This window comes from Cebus imitator, unplaced genomic scaffold (assembly GCF_001604975.1).
Source record: "Cebus imitator isolate Cc_AM_T3 unplaced genomic scaffold, Cebus_imitator-1.0 Scaffold212, whole genome shotgun sequence".
NCBI classification, from domain to species: Eukaryota; Metazoa; Chordata; class Mammalia; order Primates; family Cebidae; genus Cebus; species Cebus imitator.
Window position 1 is genome coordinate 352,249 of NW_016107527.1, and position 21,060 is coordinate 373,308.

The following is a 21,060-nucleotide window of genomic DNA, read 5'->3' on the forward strand; positions in this document are numbered from 1 at the left end:
TGAGGCAGGAGAATTGCCTGAACCCAGGAGGCGGAGGTTGCAGTGAGCCGAGATCTCGCCATTGCACTCCAGCCTGGGTAACAAGAGCGAAACTCTGTCTCAAAAAAAAAAAAAAAAAAAAAACACTATTCCAGTGTGAGTCCTCTTGGGTCTTCCAAGGTTGACAGTGATACATTCAAACAAGAAATAGAAGCATATTATAGAATCACATTCAGCACCAAGAATTCCTTCTCATTAACTAAACAGCTCTGGTTTCAATCATCTGCAAGCCATGCAACATGGTGTCTGATGTTGTGCAACATTTTCCTCTCTCTGCTGCTTCTTAGGATTGAGTGAGAAGAAGCCTGTTGTTAAATAAATAAAGAACGAATAATCTGAACAGGCTGACTTCAAACCCACTATATAACAGCTTTGTGATGCCTGGCAAATTACTATCCCCTTTGAATTATAGTTTTCTCCATGGTAATGAAAAGGGTAATGTTAACACTCTCAGGGAGGTTTTAATAATCCAATGAGATAATGTGAAGTACTGAACATATGATCCACAGATAGTATATGCTCAATTAGTGCAAAGTATTATTGCTATTACCATCAACTTCATCCTCATCATCCCTTATATCCTTGAACTACTGTGGCCTAAATAGTCTCTGTTCTGCAGATACATTCTACCACACAGTTAGTAATGATGCCCAATATTTTCATCCCAAATCTTTGGTTGTTCGATCATTTCAATCAGACCAAAACTGAATTATTAAAACTGCCTTATATTTAAATATAAAATATATGTATAAATCTACTTCAAACCTAGCCTATTCCAAAACTTTCTTCTTGAGTCATGTCATGTGAGTTCCCTGCAGAGTTGAAGCTTTGAAGTTTTGAGGATGACAAAGTGGAATCAATTGTCATTCTGCTTTGATGTACCTGACCTTCATTGGTGTGTGGGCCCAGAACCCCTGTGAATTCCGGCTCCTGGAGGGAAGAGCCATCAATCAGCCTGGGAGTGGATTCCTCCTCCTCCTCCTCCTCCTCAGGCCGTGGGGCTGGAGTGAGGAGCTCTCTGTTCCCCGAAGGCATCACTGTGGCTACTTCAAACTGAAAAAAATGCTCTAAGTGTAAAATACACAATATATTTCAAAGAGTTAGTATTTTAAAATGCAAAATATTTTAGTCTTTTATATAAATTACAACTGAAAAAAAAAAAAAAAAAAAAAAGGAGAGAGAGAATTTCATCAGGCAAACTTCTCAGTCACTCTATGTGGCAGTGACACAAATTTAAAATGTACCCATCTTTGCCACAAGAGGACACTCATGTTCTAAAGTTCAACAGTGTGACCATCCTGCTTGCTTAGAGGAACACACATGGTTCTAGCAACTGTTACTGTTTTTAATTAGTTTTGTTTCTCAAATCTTAGAAGTTGTTTCCAATGTCTTTTTTTGACTTCTCCTTCTTTTATCTTATATGTTTGTTCATTTCATAGGTTTTAAAAAAGCTCATTTATTGTTATCTAATAACAAGTAGCATTACAAGAACGCCTCATTGTGAAAGCGTCACAATAATTCAGAAGTGTAGAGAGTAAAGTCCAAAAGTCCCCTTCACCATCCAGCCCTCATTCTGCTCCCCTTGAAGGTAAAAACTGAGCAGAAATTTACATGTATTTGCCTGTCCATTCAATCCTTGATTTCCTAGGTTCAAATATTCTGTTCCTGACCAATGACTTACAGTTTCTCTAATAATATTTTACTGAAAAGTATTCTTTAAACTAAACTAAAATATATAGTGACATAAAAACTGTGATTTGATTATGATATGCCATTTCTCATGTGTCTTCAATATTATTAAAATAACAAATATTACAATATCTAGGAATGTTAAAATAGACTTTTTTGAGAGATTTGACACTAGGAGGCAGTTATAAAATTATGAAATTATTCAAATAGTATTTTATAGATATTATATTTTAGATTATACCCCCTTTGCGCTTATCTAAGTTGTGTATTTTAAGTAATGGATTCATTGCTTTTAAGGATACTGTTTGGATTTTTAAGAAACCTTCTCTTTCAGATTCCTCCCCTTGTCTGAATGTCTATTTCTTGTGTTACTTAGTAAATGTCTACTTCTCTGATGGCCTTGTAAGCTTGGGCTGAAAATTTGATCCAGGTAATTAGGGTGGCAACATCCAGGACCCACCCTTTGTGGTCCAATGTCCTTGTGTATCCCCAGAAATCCCAGATTGTCCTTTGACCACGCCAATGTGGCCTTTTGCTTCTCACCTTTCTTCTTTATTTGTTTTCATTAAAAAAGTAAAGAAACATCTAAATTATTTTCTGTATTACTTAATACCAAATGATGTGCAAACTATGCCTTTCATCTGTAACACAGGTATATTTTCAGACCAGATATTTTCTAGATGTTTGAATAGCCCCCAAATTTTAAAGATACACTTATTATTAAATATCACTTTTAATAGATTTAAATGCATTGCAAAGCACAAATGAATTTTTTTTTTAAGATACACTAAAACTTCTTTTATTAGCTTATATTTCTGAATTGTGCCTCCATAGAGTCTCTCTATTTCAGCTTTTTCTGCTCTGTATTACATTGGTTCTATTTGTTTTCTGTATTTCCAAACCTACTGGATGGTAAAGCATGTCATGTCTTTTATCTGTGTACCTCTAGGCTGTAAGCATAATAGGCAATCAGCAAGTACTTATTGAAGTATAATTTTTTCAAACATTACTTGTCCAAAATATATCTAATTCACAGCTCTATGTTTAGAGATTATCCGAGAAGAATCAGTGAATGTTCTAATACATACTTTAAATTATTTAAAGCATGAAATCAAAACAAAAGCAGATTATACTGTATTTGATACATTAGGAGCCATACATGAAGATACTATAAAGCGTGGCCAGAAAACTTCAGCTGAGTAGATTGGGCACATTTTCTTAAACAGAAAGACATATGGTTTCCATCTGTAGGTCAGAATGAGGCAGATTCTGAAGGAATGGATTTGTAGAGAGACCAAAAGGAGGCTCCAGGAAGAGCGGAAATTGAGACAGATGTTTCATGGAATGGAGGCAGCCTAAAGGGAGAAACAAATTCCAGACACATTGCCTTGAATCTTAGCTTTGTAAGAAAAATGTTTGCACATACTTTTTGCAGATAATTATTTTTCCACTGATTTGATGCAAAGCTGTAAGATCTCACTTGTCATCCAATATAATGAGGCACACAGCTTTTTGTGTTTATCAAAAATTGTTTTGCTCATGCTTCCTTGCAAATAAAATATAAATGGAATACAACTTTGCAAATCCAGGAAAAGCAATGCCTTTCACATCAGCAAAATTGCAGAACTATAACCTCAAACTATTATGCCTGGAGAGACTTTTGTAGACACATTTATTTTCACTGTTAAGTAGAAGTGATTTAGGCATCTCTTTTTCCCCCCTTCAACAATCTTCATACTGTGATATGAAGTTGTGAGGCAATGCATACAAAAAAAAAAAAAAAATGAAGCCAGGGAAACAAGACCACTTGTCCTTCCATGTTGCAGACTTGTGTGGTTATGTTGCAGAAAACTAAATTTGAACGTAAACACAAATGACCAGAAAACATCCCTGCCCTTTTTCTCAAGCTATAATTGGTAACACTTGAATGCAAGCATAATTGAGCCTTTTCTACAAATATTCATAAATTCTTTTAGCATTTTCCTCTATTATTTTTTGTTTAGCTCCTTGTTTTACTCTGACTTGCTTCTTCCTGAATTGACTTTTTAATCTGTTCATTATATTTCCTTAAAGTTTAAAAATATAATACAAATGGCCATTACTACATATGACTTTGATTTCAGTCAAAGTCACTGTGCTTATGTATGTTCTTAACATTGTACCAGCAGGGTACATCTTTGAGTTGACTGGTTTGCAGTAAGTTATCTATTTTTATTCTCTCATGTACCTGGTCTTAGAACTGTAAATAACTAATATCATGGTAGCCTTTGCTTAGGGAATACATTCTGTGTCCACAAAATGGTATATCTATTCCAGAGATGACACATGCATAGCTCACTGTGACCTAGGCTGACTGAGATATCAGCAGATGTCAGCATGGAGAGATAACTACCATGAGAAGAAGTCCTTTGGCCTGTCCCAGTTTCTGCACCCTGCACACCCTGACCCCAGGTAAGGAACGTATCACCTCAACCCAATCTTAGCATAAAGGTGTCTCAGACTAAGTTTCTGCTCCCTGGAGAAATAAAGACTTTCAATAGAAAATAATTCAATTACATTTATTGTATCAGATTGAACTGAGACTTTTACTAGCAATATTTGTGTTATTATTAAAATTATGACCAAATATTTAAAACTTTCATTTTCTAATAATCAGCATTGTTGTCTACAGAAGAATCTCTCTATAAAATTACTCAGAACCATTTTAAGTGACAGTAAGATGTGGTTAACAATAATTTTGATCAAATACATTTGCCTCTTAGCAAAAACTGCATCTAAGTTAACTTTATAGTTATATTGCTGCCACTAAGCCTACTTATTTATCTTAATTTCAGAGTCAAAATATGAAAAACTGGTGTGTTCAGAAGCAGCAATCATACATCTTCCTGATTGCTTCATTATCCATTGAGCCCTTTTAGTACAGATTTCTTGTTGAGCATGTTAATTATACCTGTTTATGAGGATCATAAACCAATTGCTGCCATTCAGCATTGTGTTTGAATTAATAAAACTCATTTTTTTATATTTTGATTTTTTAAATCTTAGTGGTTAATCTACAGCTAAGTATCTAATAAGGAAATCAATGATAATGTAATATATGTGTTATGAAAAAAATACTGTTAAGGAATTCAGGTAAACCGGATTTGATTCCTACCTTTACAAATGAATAAAAGGATCACCAGGTGAATATGTGAATTTGTAAATGATGGAAGGTTTTCCAGTCTTTATAGTTATTTGAAATGTCTATAAGCATTATGCTGAAGTTATGATCAACTGTTCATTTTATTTGTCAATATTGTTTTCTAAACGTCTATCAATATCATTACTTTTGCTCCCTATCCGTCGTCATCACCATTATCTAAATTACTATCCTGTCTTACCTGAAATACAGCAATAGACTACTTATATAAAGTTAGGATGTCTTCTAATGTAGATGTAGTAAGAATGAACTCTTTTACAAACAGCTTTGTTGGGATAGAATTCATATATTACACAGTTCATCCATTTAAAGTACACAGTCCAATGGTTTTTAAGTACAGTCCAATGGTTTTTGTGCAACTATCACCCAATCAATTGTATAGCATTTTCATAACTCAAGAAAAAACTCTACAACCATTAGCAGTCATTTCTAACTTCCCTCCTCTCATCCTCTTTCCTCCCGCCCTCCAACCTCCTGGTCCCAGCCAATCATTTACCAACTTTCTGTGGTTGTACTTTGGCATAACCTGTTTCTATATTTGCCTATTCTGAACTTCTCTTTTCCCTCCTCTTTAAGTGTAATTATGTATCTTTCAACCAACATTTCCCCATTCACCTCTTCTCCCTAACTACCTCAGCTTCTGGTAACCACCATTCCACTCTATCCTATGGAATTAACTATTTTAAATTCTACATTTACTGAGATCATGTGGTATTCATCTTTCTATGCCTGGCTTATTTCCCCTAACATAATATTATCCAAGTTCATCCATGTTGCCTCAAATGGCAGGAGTTCATTCTTTTTTATTTCTGAATAGTATTCCATTGTGTGTATATACCACATTTTATTTATCAGTCCACCCATTGACAGACACCTCGGTTGATTCCTTCCTTGTCTTGGCCTTTGAATAGTGCTGCAATAAACATGGGAGTACAGATATATCTTTAACATACTGATTCATTTCTTTTGAATATATACCCAACAGTGGACTTGCTGGACCATATGGTAGATCTATTTTTAGTTTTTTAAGGAAACTTCTCACTGTTTTTCATAGTGATTGTACTGATTTACATTTCCAACAACAGTATGTAAGGGCTCCCTTTTCTCCACAACCTCACCAACACTTATATTTTATCTTTTAGTACCTAGCTATTCTAACAGGTACGAGGTGATATCTCATTGTAATTTTGATTTGCATTTTCTTGATGGTTAGTGGAGAATGAACTCTTAAAAAGATGAAACCAATCATGACAACCCTGTTTAAAATTCTTCATTTGTCTTTTATTCTTTGTAATAACCACAAGAATAACGATCTTGCAGAAGCACTGTTACATATTGGTGAAAAGGAAGGATTCAAGCTAGGTGAGTTTGAGCCTAGCCTCGTTGTGAGACCTTGGACTAGTTGCTTTACCTCCTTGACCCTCAGTTTATTTATTTGTAAAATCCTAGTATAAATAGTATAAATGATTTTAGGATTAAAATTTAAAACATATACAACATTTAGAATAATGACAGGTACATAGTGAGTGACAAAGAAGTGGTTGTTATCATTATTATAATAAATTCAAAACTTCATGACTTATAAGACAGGTTCAACTTTCTAAGTGTTCCCATCTTCTGTCTCATACCAGCTGAGCTCTTTTGCTGTCTGATTAAGCTGTGTTGGCCATCTTTACTTTCTTATGCTCTCAATGTTCCTTCTCCTATAGAACATTTGTGTGCACTAGGCCTTCTGCCTGGAAATCCCTTCTCTCCCCAGCTTTTCTTTTCTTTTCTTTTCTTTTTTTAAAAAGCAGCTTTATTGAGATATAATTCACATACCATAAAATTCATCTATTAAACCATTCAATTCAACAGTTTTCGGTTTATTACATTATTAATTTTGAAATTTTTATAAAATACATATAGTATAAAATTTGCCACTTTAATCATCTTTAAGTGTCCAACTCATTTATAATATCCAGTCCAAGAGTCACTTCCTCAGGGAAATTCCTTGTGATACACTTGACTTAGATAAATATGTTTGGTGGTTCCAGGAGCATTGTGTACTTCTGTTGGCAAATCAACCATTGCATTTGTGTCTAATTCTTTAAATTGTTGCAGTTACTTCCTTCCTTGGATCCGTCCCCTTTTGCGATATGACTTTCCAGTTTCTATAATCACGAGTTAGGGCCTGATTCCTTATCCTTGAGTTCTTAATTTAGACTGGCCTGCTAATTTGCTTTAGTCAACAGAATATGCTGATTTCATGTTAATTTTGAGAGTAGTTGTCAAGGAACATTGCAAACTTTCATTGTCTTCTATGAACCCTGTTTAATAATCATATAAACAAGCTGGGGCCAGCCTGTTGGAAATTGAGAGAGCACGTGGTGGAGAGAAAAGCCACCTCAGCTGAGGCCAAACTAGTCCAGCTAGCACTGTACCAACCTAGCATATATCTGAGTCAACCCAGTACAAACCAGTAGCACAGTAGATCCCATATACCTGAACTACAGAATTGTGAGCTAAATAAATGGTTGTTTTAAGTAACCACAATTTGGTGATTGCTTGTTACACAGCAAAAACTAATGGATACAGATTTTTATATTGTATCTGTATTTGATTAATCTCTCTCTCCCCATGAGGATAAAATACTACTACATGTTTATTTTTTCCCCATTATACACCCAGCTGCTACTCCAGTATGCCTAGCAATTATTAGGCCTCCTGAAAAATACATTTGAATCAGTACAGGTAAATAATGATAATTTTGATACATTAAAAGATTGTTTCGTGTATAAGAGTAAGAAAATATTATAACATGGTTAAAGTTGCGTGAGAGTGACAGAGCAGGAGTATTGCCATCTTGGACAAGCACTGTCATTTTAAAATTCACCTTAATCAAAAACCACCTAAATACAAAGGATATCAACCTAATAGCTAAGGTCAGCATAACTATAAACCACAAATAACATCTCTGATCAGAAACATTCCAGAACCCTCCCTGACCAGCAACATGCCAGCCCAGAGATAACCTCCCCTCCATTCAGAAAGATGTCAACCCCAAGATAACCACCCTTCCACCCATAAACATTCCAACCCCACTGTAAAAGTTAGCCCCCTACAGAAACAGTCCAAGCTTGTGATGGCCATCCTCACCCTAAAACCAATATATACTCTTAGCCTGTAAGGGAGAATGCTCCTGACCAAAATTGGCCAGGAGCCCTTCTCTGATTGTTACATTACATTTTTGTATTTCTTTCCTCTTTAACGCATATAGAGAGAAGGTATGAAAATATATTTAGCTACAACTCAGACATCTCCCTGTCCGCCTATGGACCTTCACTGTATGTGCTAACACATTATGAAAGGGAACTAAAGGAGATGTGCTTCAACTTCATTAGATGAAACTCGTTTTGAATCTATTGCTGAGCCAAGAATTTCAGTTAGATATGCTTTATATTTGAGGGAAAGATGGAAAAATTATACACCTAGAGGTAGAACCACTCCATTGCACAACTCTGAGAGGCACTCTCTATGTTGTATGCTATGTGAATGGTGCTTCCTAGATTTGTACAATGTAATAGTCTTACCTGAGTACATACTAACTCTTAAGTGGTCAGTTAACCACTAGGTTTCCCTTTTCTTTCTCTACAGCCTCTTCCACACTCCTTACAATTTTTCTTAAAACCCCAATTTAGGCAGAGAAGGAAAATTTTTTATTAATCTTTCCTTTGCCTGTATGTACAAATGGGAAATAAGGATAGCCCAGGAAATCTCCAAAGAAAGAGAAAGTAAAAACATGTATACACTGAGATCCTTATTGATTCCTTGATATTTATGAGGATACCATTGTTCCTATTAGAAAAGGAAAAGCAAGGGATATTTTAGTGTAGATACACCTAAGGCCAGAGTTAGTCACATTAAAGTCCCCACGCCAAGCAATTGAAGTTACTTTCAGTTGTTCTCATCATAGAAAAGTGATCTTTAAAATGCCCAATGAGAGGAACTGATAATTCTGAAGCCATTAGGAACAGCTTCTTTACTCCTGACTCTAACTCATTAGTGATGATGATATAGCTAAAGAAAAGAAAGTAAGCTAAGGAGGCAGCCTAGAAAAACTGGGTTCAGAAAAGAATGATTTGCTATTATGGTCAGCACTGTTTGGGGGAAGGAAGTATTAAATTTGTTGACAACGAATAATTCAGTCCACTAAAGAGATTATATCTGACATGGAGAAGAAAGGTTTTATTGGATCTCATCATGGGTTAGATGAAATATTTCCCAATTATGAAAATAACTGGTATGAATTCTAACCTTAGCCAAGTATATTTCTGCTTAAATCAACCTTTAAAAATTGCTCCCTTTGTACAACTGGGAAATGGATAATAAAGTGAAAGTTTAAAATGTCTATATTATGGCAAGTTACATTAGTAGCTGTAACAAACAAGTACAAAATCTCAGTGGTTTAATACAATAAAAGTTTCTATCTTGCTGACATGACTATCTAATGCAAGTCACAGGTTTATTACTTTCCTCTATGTAATTACTGAGAGATCCAAACTTCTTTCATGCTAGAACTTCACCATCTTCAACTTGACACTTCAAGGTCCACTAACATTGTCCACTGATCGATTAAGGGGAGAGAACTAGCCACATGACCCAACTTAGATTAAAAAGTAAACAATGTGTTTTAGCTGGATGCCCAGAAGGAAAATGAAACAGGTGAATGCATGAAATTGTCTCACCCATCATGTAGATGTAAGTTAAAGTTTCATTCTGACACAATACTTATTTCTCACAAAAGTAAGAAAAATTATAAAAGTGCTGATTGCAGTTTACAATCCTCCTATATCAATGTTAAATAAAAGTTTTCATACTTGTCAATTTTATGGGGTGACTAATGATAGGTTGATTTATGTAGTACATACCACTGACATTAGAAAAAATAAAAGCATATTTTTGTCTCGATCCTTTCTGATTTCTTTTTTATAAACAACTGTTCTTAGATCTTTTTGTTGTGGTATTCACTGAATTATAGTATCACCAAATTTGTGTAAATTCACCATTATTTCAATTTATTTATTGTTAAATCTCAGTATTTTACTAACTGAAATCAAAATTAATAAAGTTATGTATTGAATGAATACTTGCAAGTCAAATATCGAAATAGTTAATGGCCTTCAATCACATCAGAATTGCGTAAAATCATTATATTTGGTATTGACTTGCTAGGATATAAAGTTTAGAACATGGAGATGCTTTTTTAAAAATCTATCCCAATGTATAGTTATTCTTTATAGAAACATAACTCTAAAATATAATGCTTATTCATATTCAATGCAATGTTCAAGTGAAAAATTCAATGCAAAAGAAATGAGAGCTGATTTAAAGTTTCATTTAATCATACCCTCTAGTTTTGTCTCTTTGGGGACTTCAGTATTTTTTCTTTGCTCACATATTTCTCTTCTTATTTCCTTTTCTTATTGTCAAAAAATGGCAATATTCCATTTTTAGTTGCCAGAAAGAGTTTCTACTTCAGCTTTATCCCAGTTTATTCAAGACTCCATTCACTGTCATCTCCTTAGGCTCCAGAAACTTAATAGCTTTCTTAAAATGTGTCATCTAGTTCTAATTAAATGCCTCCAAATAATATTGGTAGGGAACTTTGGCAAATGCTTTAGACAGATTATCTAATAGCAAAGTCAGTTCATATTCCTTTCACCCATATTGCCCTTGTTCCCCATGTAAGGATGCCAGAAAGACAATTTAGACAATTTAATATAGGCTGGAATCAGTAATCTCATGAGGAAGGGAGGAGGGGAGGAGTCAGTCACAGTAATTGAAAACAAAGAAGTTGGACTGAAAACCAAGATATTTGGAACCTTCAGAACTCTAGCTCTTTATTTCTAATGGAGTAATTTAGTATTTTTAATTCGGTTTCAGTCTTTCTCATTGTAACACAAAGAAAAGTGTTTCTTCTAACGTAGCCTTTATTGAGGGATAAAGCCATACCTTTTAATTTGTAGAATTTCTTTGCAGAAAACTACTACTTGTACATAATGACAATGACGATAGTGATGATTAATATATTATGACAGGGTAGCTATAGACATTTGTATAAGAAGAAAATGTGTATTTGCAGAGGATATTCCAGAGAGGACCAGCACACAATTGCCCTTGGAAAGGGATAATAATTACGTATTTTTTTTATTATTGTCTAGTATCACTGGCAAATTCTTGCAAATTTTACAAACTTAGAAATCTGACTTTATCTCTTAGGGCAAAATTACCTTAAACAAGTTCAAAAGATCACATTAAACCTAAAGGCTAACCTGAATACTCTTAGTGCCACCAACACATTCTCTGTAGGTAGTCCCACTTGGGAAGCTAATTGTAGTGAAAAGATTGCTGATGACCATAGAACCAGTGCAAAGAACTCTGTATAAAACAGCTCCATAATAGCACAAAGCAAAAGAAGGACTCTTTTCCCAGGGACTGAAATCTTTAAATGTGTTCATTCTCATAAGTTTTTGCAGTCATTAGCATGATTAAAAAAAAAAAAAAAACATCCTGTCGAAAGAGGACTGCTGAATAGTGATTTATTGGCCTTGACAACATTAGCCTCTGGGATCTTCTTTTTTTCTCTCTACTTCCAAAATTTACTGATTCTCTTCAATGTCCATTCTTTCCTTTTATATGATACAAATTCACTGTAGTTGTAGTGGAATAAATTATTTGATCTTAAATGACCTAGATTTAATTTCTTTTAGTTTTATGTCTTTAATCAGAGTTTTGATATATAACTCCAGAGAAGACACACTGACAAAAAGATGATCCAGTTTCAATATCTTTTTAGATGTATTTCTTTGCTCTTCTTCTCAAATGCGTCAAGGAATGGAGCATATAATGTAAATTAGCATACATGTCATTTAACCTTTTAAAGCCCACACTGAATATTAGCAAGGAGATTGGCATGCCTATGTGTGTGCATGTTAACCAACACAGGGTAAGTCTCTGTCCCTGGAAAACTCAAGACAGGGTGTACTAGAATTTGTCCTAGGAGTGAGAATGAGAAATGTGGAATTAGGAAACATCCAGTGAAAATTAGGCGTATTAATGGAGGGTTGGGCAGGATGATAGCAAGTCAAGTTCAATTGTGGCTTAGAAATTAGTCCAATAGGACAACATATCCAATTAAAATTATCCAATTGAGAAATGTGAAGATTTCCAAAATGTTTCGGACAGTGCTTTTAGCAGATTCATCAGTTACTGATTTACAAAATCTAGAGGACTGTGCCAGGAAGGTGTGGAACAGAAAGAAAATTAAAAAAAAAAATAACTAAAGAAGAAGGCTCTTTTTCTAGAGAACACAGTATCAGATAAATAAAGAGATAAAATTAAGAAGCGTATTGATTTTTTTAAGGCAACCGGATGTGAGACTGAGAGTATAGATGAGGAAAGTCAAACACCAAACCCGGATTTCATCCACAAATAATTCCACCTTCAGTGGTCAGGGTATGGCTTGGGCATTGGGATTTTTAAAAGCTCTAGAACTGATGCAAATATGTGACCGAGGTTGAGAATCACTGCACCAGAGAAATGATTTATGATGCAGACTAGGATGTAGGAGACAGAAACACTAATCAAGTTCTGGAACTTTCAACCATTGAACAAAGCCTTGAGGAGAATGAGGCAAAGGGATTGTTTTTTACTAGGCTCCCAGGGGCACAGACTTCAAAAATATCAACAGTAAGTTCAGTTCAAAAATCTGCTGAGGTTGATTCTTCAGATCAGCAGTCCCTAACCTTTTTGGTGCCAGGGACTGGTTTTGTGGAAGACAATTTTTCCACAGGGGATGGTTTCAGGATGAAACTGTTCCGCCTGAGAGCATCAAGCATTAGATTCTCATAAGAAGCACACAACCCAGATCCTCAGAATGTGGGAGTTCACAATAGTGTTTGCATCCCTATGAGAATCTAATGCCACTGCTGATCTAACAGGAGGCAGAGCTCAGGCAGTAATGCTGGCTGGGCGGATGCACACCTCCTGCTGTGTGGCCTGGTTCCTAAAAGGCTTCACAGCTTGCTAGAAACTGTGTAGCCAGGGGAGTAGAAATTCCTGCTTCAGCTGACAAAAGCATGGGGAATGGAGAAAACTCTCTGAGAGGTAGACTTCTTGAAATCCATAGCAGGAGGAAAGAGTAGAAGCCACTGGTCATACAACATCCAGACTGGAGAACCCCCTGGCTGAAAATGCTTGCTCACTAGAGAGTCTGTCATATGACAGAACATGTGCAATGCAGCATCAGATGGTAGAAAGACAGGCCTTATCCCAGAAAGGGGAATTTGAAGCCTTCAAGTATGCAGAAAGAAAGAGAAACTTCAGGTAAGACTTGATGACTGATTCTGCCACCGTTGCATATCTATAAACTCTGCCAGAAAACAGAAGGATCTCAAATGTTACTCTGAGAGAAGTGACATTATATTAGGGAGAATTTTCCTAGTTCAATTCTTCTTAACTAATAGGCACATGAGAATGATCTAGCTTGTTCACTGAGCTCCTTCCACAGACTCTCTGATTCCTTAGGTCTGGAGTGGGACCTGAGTATTTACATTCGTGACTAGATCCCAGGTGATGCTGATGCTGCCAGTTCGGGGACCACACTTAGGGAAGAACAGCTCTAATATTCCTCAAATATGGTGTCATAATTTAACTCTTGGTGGGGCATTTCTCCAAAGCATGTTTGAGTACACAGGTTACAGACCAGAGTCAAGGGATGTTAACTGACCAGCATCTGGATGAGGCTAAACCAAGATGTTTTCCATCTTAGGACTTTCCTCAAGAACAATCAAATCTCTTCTTAGATCCTCTGTTGATCCCTTTTCTCATATCTAAGCTAATTAATGATCGAGAGAAGGAGCTGGCCCCAGGTGGTTCACCTTCCCTTTTGGGGAAAATTGACTGTTTATCAACAGCATACATTTCATTTTGCCCCTCCATAAACAAAGATTTACGGGGTAGGCTCTGTCCTGAGGCTTGCAGCTGGCCAGCACTGCCTGTGACTGATGGCATAGTTTATTTCTGGAGTTTTGTATTAGGAAGCTCTTACTTGCTTCACACTGAAGTCATATATTAAATTAAAGGGGTACACCCTGCCTTTATCAATATAAAATAGAACATTTTTGAGCTCTATTTTTGGGTGAATCCCATTTCTCCTTCTCAGCTGATCCTGAATTTAGATAAGACATAATGGGAGTAAGTATAGAGATCCCCTAAAACCTAGCATTACTGCCCAGAAAATCTTTACTATTTTTGTGTATCTCTATGAGTTACAATACAAAATGGTGTAAATTTTGATATATCTACCTGACTCCTGGCTTTGTATTATGTTCCCAACTATTATTTTTTTATTTGTCTCACTTTCTTAATTTGTATTTGTCACCTCATAACACATGATCAATAATATATATAATACAAGATATGATATTGCAGATAATAGAAAATAATACATATTACATATATTTTATATAATGTTTTGAGATAAAATTATTGTGCTAAGATTTATATTTTATCTTTGTATGTTAATCTGTGTGCACATTATAGCATTTATTCATGTAAGTAACCCTAAATACTGTTAAGAAAAGGTAATGGATAAACAAATAAATACTTTGTATCTCAGATTAGCTGCCAGGTCTAAAACTAATGACAGAGTCAAGAACATAATTTCTCAGCATATGCATTTTGTGAGTGAACTCATAGAAACTTACATTCCAACAGATAGCTACAGATCCTGTATACTTATATCTTGTGTGTGTCTTTTTTAAGTTCCTCTACTGTGCTGAAACTATTTGTAAGACTACTAGACCTAGAATGCTAAGGCACAAGAAGAGACTTGGTCTAATTTGCCTTCCCTAAGTCTTGGCTCTCAGCAAAAGATCAGTAAGTGGATCTAAAATGAACCCAAGCACAATGGGGGTTAGCCGTCATCATAGGCCAAATACCATCCCTTTCTTTAGGGCATATGTCATCACCAGCACATAAGCGTCAGTTCCTGTTAACTGAGTGAGTGATTTGATGGTAAAGTTACTCACATCTATTAAACATTTGCTATGTACCAGGCTCTATATTAAACAGTTAACATGTTTATCTTACTTAATCCTCAAAAGGTGTCTTCTAAATAGAAAACAGGCCCAGAGAGGTTGTATGACTTGCCCAAGTTTATGCAGTTTGGGTGACAGACCTGACACTTATATTGAGAAGTCTGACTCTAGTTCCTGTGTTATTCAGCATTACGACAAGATCATCTCCCAGTGAGGAAATGGGTGTAGAAATGAGCAACACCCAAAGCCAATGGTGTCTCTCATTATTCTTTATAGTGTATGTGTTAATGGTTATGTGCTCAAGTAGAGCCAGATTGGAAATAAAATAGCTGTACCTATTTATTCACTTGATTTAGGATACTCATTGCACCAATCAATTGCTAATAAGAAGCCCAGACCGACAGCAGATAATATTCAGCAGACAATATTTAAATTATTGGCCTTTCTTGTTTTGTTCTTTTAAAAAAGCATTTGAAATCCAGAATATTTGGACTTTTACTCAAGCACAGAATTAAGGTTTTCATTTAAAAGAAGGAAATTTTGAGTTTCTCTCTCTCTCAAGTTGTTCTTCACAGTTGAATAAATTAATCATGAAGCTACTTCTCTTTATTACCACTATGGCAACAATTGACTTCCAAAGGTGTTAAAAGGCTCTGCACTCTTTGGCCTGAGTTACTAAAGATGTATTTTTATGGGTTTAACATACTGACATGTAGATATGTTAAGCACAGTGGAATTCTGCTTTAAACAAGAGCCTGGTGCTCACATTTGTTTCTGTGATCTAAATTAATTATCTAAAAGACTGTAACCATGAATACCTGGCAATGAAGCTGTACCTTATTTTCTATTTTATCTTGAAAAGAGATGAGGAAGAAATGCATTTGGCAAAGACTGCTCAAACCTCATATTCCTGACAAAGCAGCTCCTAGTTCAGAAGGATCCTATTACCTCTTGCCACTTTAAACACTTTGACATCCAAAGAGATGTTGTTAATTGTAATCACTTGAAAATGGTTGTTTTTCTGATTCTTAATAATCAAATGACTTAATTTCAGAGAAAAGAAACCTCAGTACTGGACACAGCTCAAAGAAGTAAAGATTAAACAGAAAACGCAGAAAACAAATGGGGTATTTTAGGGCCAAAGTCTTTCTCCTTTGGCATTAAAATACTCTGATTTAAATTTTACTCAGAAACTTACTAGATGGAAAACTCTGGGCAAAATTCTGATCCTCAGTTATTGTTATTAAATTAAATGGTTACAATAATATCTTATTTCCAGGGTTAGTTATTTGAGTTATGCTTGTGGTCTCATAAATAACATAGAATACAAATATAAAGAAGTCACTGGCAAAGACTATCAGTGTTTGTTTTCCCAAAGAGTTTCCGTGATTGTATTTTTTTTGTTGTTGTTGTTGTTGCTTAAGTTTTTAGGATTCTAAAATACTGTAGCTTAGGATGAGAATTAAATAGTTTAACCATGTTTTTTAAAAAAATCATATGGGAAGTCGATCAGACAACCATATTAAAAGCTCATCAGCAAAATTCTTTCCTCTCTTTCTGTAGATCATCTTCAGTAGAGAGAGAGATTAGCTTTACTTTTCACATACTCTGAAAAAGGATGTTTAATTCAGGCTGATAGTGTTGAAGTGTCTTCTTCCAACATAACGTGTTGAGTATGCAAACCATATGTATGAAGCTTTAAAATATACTGTATAAATTGTCCAAAGTAGGATATATTTTTAAATATAAAGATAAGTATTACATATCTTTTGTCACCAGAATAGTGTAAATATTGCTAATATAAGTACTTTGTGTTCACGAAATACAGAGACAATTTCCTAGGCTAATTATTCTCTAACCTTAATGCAGTCCTATACTGATGTATTATATTTTGAAAAACTAATGCTAAGATACATTTTATATATCATTATCTAAAATGGACTTTGATTTATAGAAGTTGTCCAGAATTAGCTTGATTCTCCTTAAGCAATTTCTGGTGTTACAGAGCATCAATATATATTCTAAAATTATTTTCTATTTTTCTAAATTTTATTTTTAACAAGTTCAGGGGTACATGTGCAGGTTTAACAAAAAGGTATATCGCTCGGTGCTAAGGTTTGGTTATTTTGTATTATACCATATTATAATAATGACAAATAAAAAGAAACCATTCCTCAAATTTTAATTGATACAACTGCCTTTATTGAATTCTCTACCATTACTAAAGTTTTGCTAAATTTAATTTTCATTCCTTTGAAAAAATCTTCTAAAGTTTATAAAAAATTCATCATCTGTTATGGTACTTTTATTTATAAGGATGATTTTAAACATTCCAGCTACTTTATCTCTTCATGGGGGAGAACTGACCTCAATTTTAAGACCATTGGAGAGAAATTGGAGGGAAAGCATCTCTCATGCAAGAATATTTTGACCAGTTTTTACTGGTATTCCTTAATTCATTGCTACTTTATTTACTGATGAATACATACACCATCTCATTCCAAAAAGGATATGAGACAATTTCAAAACAACATATGGTAATACTTTAAAAATATCTACCTAAGTCATTGAGGTGACAAGAAAATAAAGGTAGGTGAAGTTATATGAAACCAGAGAAGACAGAAACAAATATTGGGCTCCAGGCTGCTGAGCAGGCCAGCCAAAATGATAAGCACAGTCAGTTACCAATATAGAACCCAGAAAGTAAGCAATGGTTTTTAGAAGCAGCAATCCATTCTGACACTGAGACCTGAGAGAAATTTTTCTTACGTGTCTCCACAAAGAGCATTGCATACTGTCATTGTAAATCCCCTCCATTTCATCCTTTAGCAAATAAAGTGAACAGCTCTATAGCGCTTTGTAGTATAGCATTTCTTGGTGTTTATTGAATACACAGGGATAGTACAGGCAAAGTGAAAGTAATTATATAAGGCTAAACTAATTAATGCTGTACAGGTGAGGAAGAGTTTATTTATCTGGATGAAACCAGGAAAATTTTACTAGAGGAACGGATGTTGGCATCCTTCTGTAGAGCCTCCATAAATCTTAATATTGCTACCAAGCACTTTGCTGGAAAAATGCGTTACTCAGTATGGCTAATGTTGTTCTTTGAAAACAAATTGAATCCCCCTGCAACCTAATAAATTATTTTCTGATATGAGAAGACAACCTCACTATTATGATATATAATTACTAACTGTTTAATCTTAGTCTAGTTACTTACCTAACTGCTCTTTGTCTCAAAATCCTCATATATTCAATAGGAATAACAATAGCAATGTACAGTTTTGTTGTGAGAAATACATGAGATAATATATGTAATATGACTAGAACAGTACCTAGCACGTAAGAGATGCTCACTCAAGGTTAGCTGTGGTTTATCAGAAAGCAAAAAGTCTACAGTTTTATTATATAGCCTATAACCAATTCCTATACACAGCATTAGGGTAGAATAAAAGTACAGTAAAAACTGAAACCATTTTACGTCACACCAATCAACTTACCTACTGGGTAATATATAGCACTCTGATGGCATTGTTGGCCCTAAAACTTGCTTCTAATATAGAAAACAGTGGATCATAGATATTCTAGAACATGAGAAATCACATAAGTCATCATTTTGGAATTATATTACTGCATATAATTTTCAAACGCAAATAATTTAATGACCCTTTCTCAACCACTAAGGAGGCAATAAATATGCCACCATCAGAAGAAATCAACAAAGTTCAATTGAAATTATTCCTCTGGGTTTGGGCATGGTTTAGCTTATTGGCCACCTAAATCACTAGACTCACAAATGCAACACTTGCAGTGGAATAATTCAAATTTGATTTTCAGATTAAAAAAAAAAACTTTTCAATTTTTCCATGTCATTTTATTTTTTTACTGCTGCATAACAAATTGCCATAAACTTAGTAAACCTATACACATTTTTGTAGCGCACAGTTTTTGTGGGTCAGAAGTTGAGGCCTGACCTGACTGGCTTCTCTTTTGGTCTCACAGGCCAAAGTCAAGATGATGACCAAGGCTGTGGTCTCACGCAGAGCTCAGAGTTCTTTGTGTCTGTAGGCCTGAGGACCTCATATGCTTACTGGCCATCAATTTCTCTCACCATTTAGAGGCCTTCTACATTCCTTGCCAAGTGGGCCCTTCTGTCTTTAAAGTCATCAACAGATAGTTCACTTTGCTTTGAATCTCTGTCATGCTTCAAATTTTGACTCTGACATCAAGATGCTGATTTAAAGAGCTCATGAGTTAGGTCAGGCCTTTTTAGATAACCTCCCTTTCTTAAGTTCAACTGCGCCATATAGCATAGCCCAATTACAGGAGTGATATCCCCAAATACCCATGATGTTAAGAGTTATAGATGACATATGCATACTAGGGGATGCGCCCGTTAGGTAACATCTTAGGATTCTGCCTACAACAAACATCAAATGCTTAAGAATTAATCTCCCAAAGCCTAAATCAAGTCTATTACACTGGTCGAAGATACCAAGTATTATAATTTATAAGAAACTGGCATATATGTCAAAGGCATTGTTCAGTTATCCTATAAATTTATAATTTTAGAATCAAGGTTTTCTGTTCTACAGTTGAAATAAATTATCTGTTAAAACAGGCAGAAACATACCCTTGCCACTGGAGATTTAAAAAAAAAAATCTGAAGAATCTCATTCTACCATTCTCCATGTGCTTTACTTACAATGGAGTTTTTTCATCAACGGTACCCTGTATTGGTTATGTTCATAGTATTTAGTCAGAAAGTTTCATATGAAATCAGGAACATTTGAAACAACTCACCTTAATATATAAAAATGAGATAAATAAGCTTACCAGAAGTCACTGAAATCTGGACCTCCAAGACTGCATGAAGAAATTCAGGTCCTGAGTAACTATATTAATTAATCTGTTCACATGACTGGATCTATGATCTTTGCTTCACATCACCCCATAAGAAATTGTGCACTATTTTTCTTTGCTTGTTTGAAAAGCAATTCATATTAATTTGTTAATATCTCAGCTAAAGTTCTTCTAAATTTTGTTCCTCGTGTCATCTTATTTACTTTATCATCCTTTTTTACTTTTGTATTTCTTTTTTTCATGGGTAATGGACGAGTGAATTGGTTGATTTCTCGTTACTGGATCAACACTATAAATATTTTAAAAAATATATTTACAGTTTTTATTTTAAATGCATTAGTTTCATTATAGCATATGTATATGCCTATTTATATCTATATCTACACCATCTATCTACAAACTGGTTTTTCTGATGATGAGTTCATCACCAAGGAATGTTAAGTAAGGGATAAGTGATATATTTCAATCAACCACAAATAATTGTTAGTGGCTCTCTGGATTCCTCAGTCACTGAGGATTCTAAGTTTGGTTAGAAGTAAAATTGCTCAGAAAGTACTCTGTGTAAAAGTAGAGATGTTTGTATGTGGTAAAGGCTGAAGTATGTAAAGATGCAATGCTTTATATTTGGTATTTCATGAGAAGTTTTTATTTCAGAAAACACAGATACTAAGATTGTATATTAAATAATCTTTATATAGTTGTTTGTTAGCTTAAATTTCTTGATGTCATGAAAAATGTCAGAACCTCATAAGACTCTCTAGGGCTTTGTGAGCAATGAAAATGATTCTGACAGTAAGGAATGGGTTAAAAGAGTTGTGCAAACAGGCCAGGCTTGGTGGCTCATGCCTGTAATCCCAGCACTTTGGGAGGCTGATGTAGGCAGATCACAAGGTCAGGAGATCAAGACCATCCTGGCCAACATGGCGAAACCCTGTCTCTACTAAAAATACAAAAACTGGCTGGGCATGGTGGTGCGCACCTGTAATCCCAGCTACTCAGGAGGCTGTGATAGGAGAGTGGCTTGAACCCAGGAGGTAAAGGTTGCAGTGAACCAAGATCATGCCACTGCACTCCATCTGGTGACACAGCGAAACTCCATCTAAAAAAAAAAATAGTTCTGCAGATACAGTCATTTTTTCTATTTTGTTTATAGAAGCCGTGATCCCAAGTAGCGTTTTGGTTTTT

General features: G+C 35.0%; 1 protein-coding gene across 1 annotated transcript in view; it reads right to left on the bottom strand.

Moving 5' to 3' along the window:
• EPYC (epiphycan) overlaps positions 1 to 21,060 on the bottom strand; it is a 38,809-nt gene that overhangs the window by 13,498 nt on the left and 4,251 nt on the right. Inside the window, exon 3 of the mRNA XM_017548606.2 lies at positions 927 to 1,092. Coding sequence (XP_017404095.1) covers positions 927 to 1,092 — 166 coding nt within the window. The remainder of the gene's footprint in view (positions 1 to 926; positions 1,093 to 21,060) is intronic.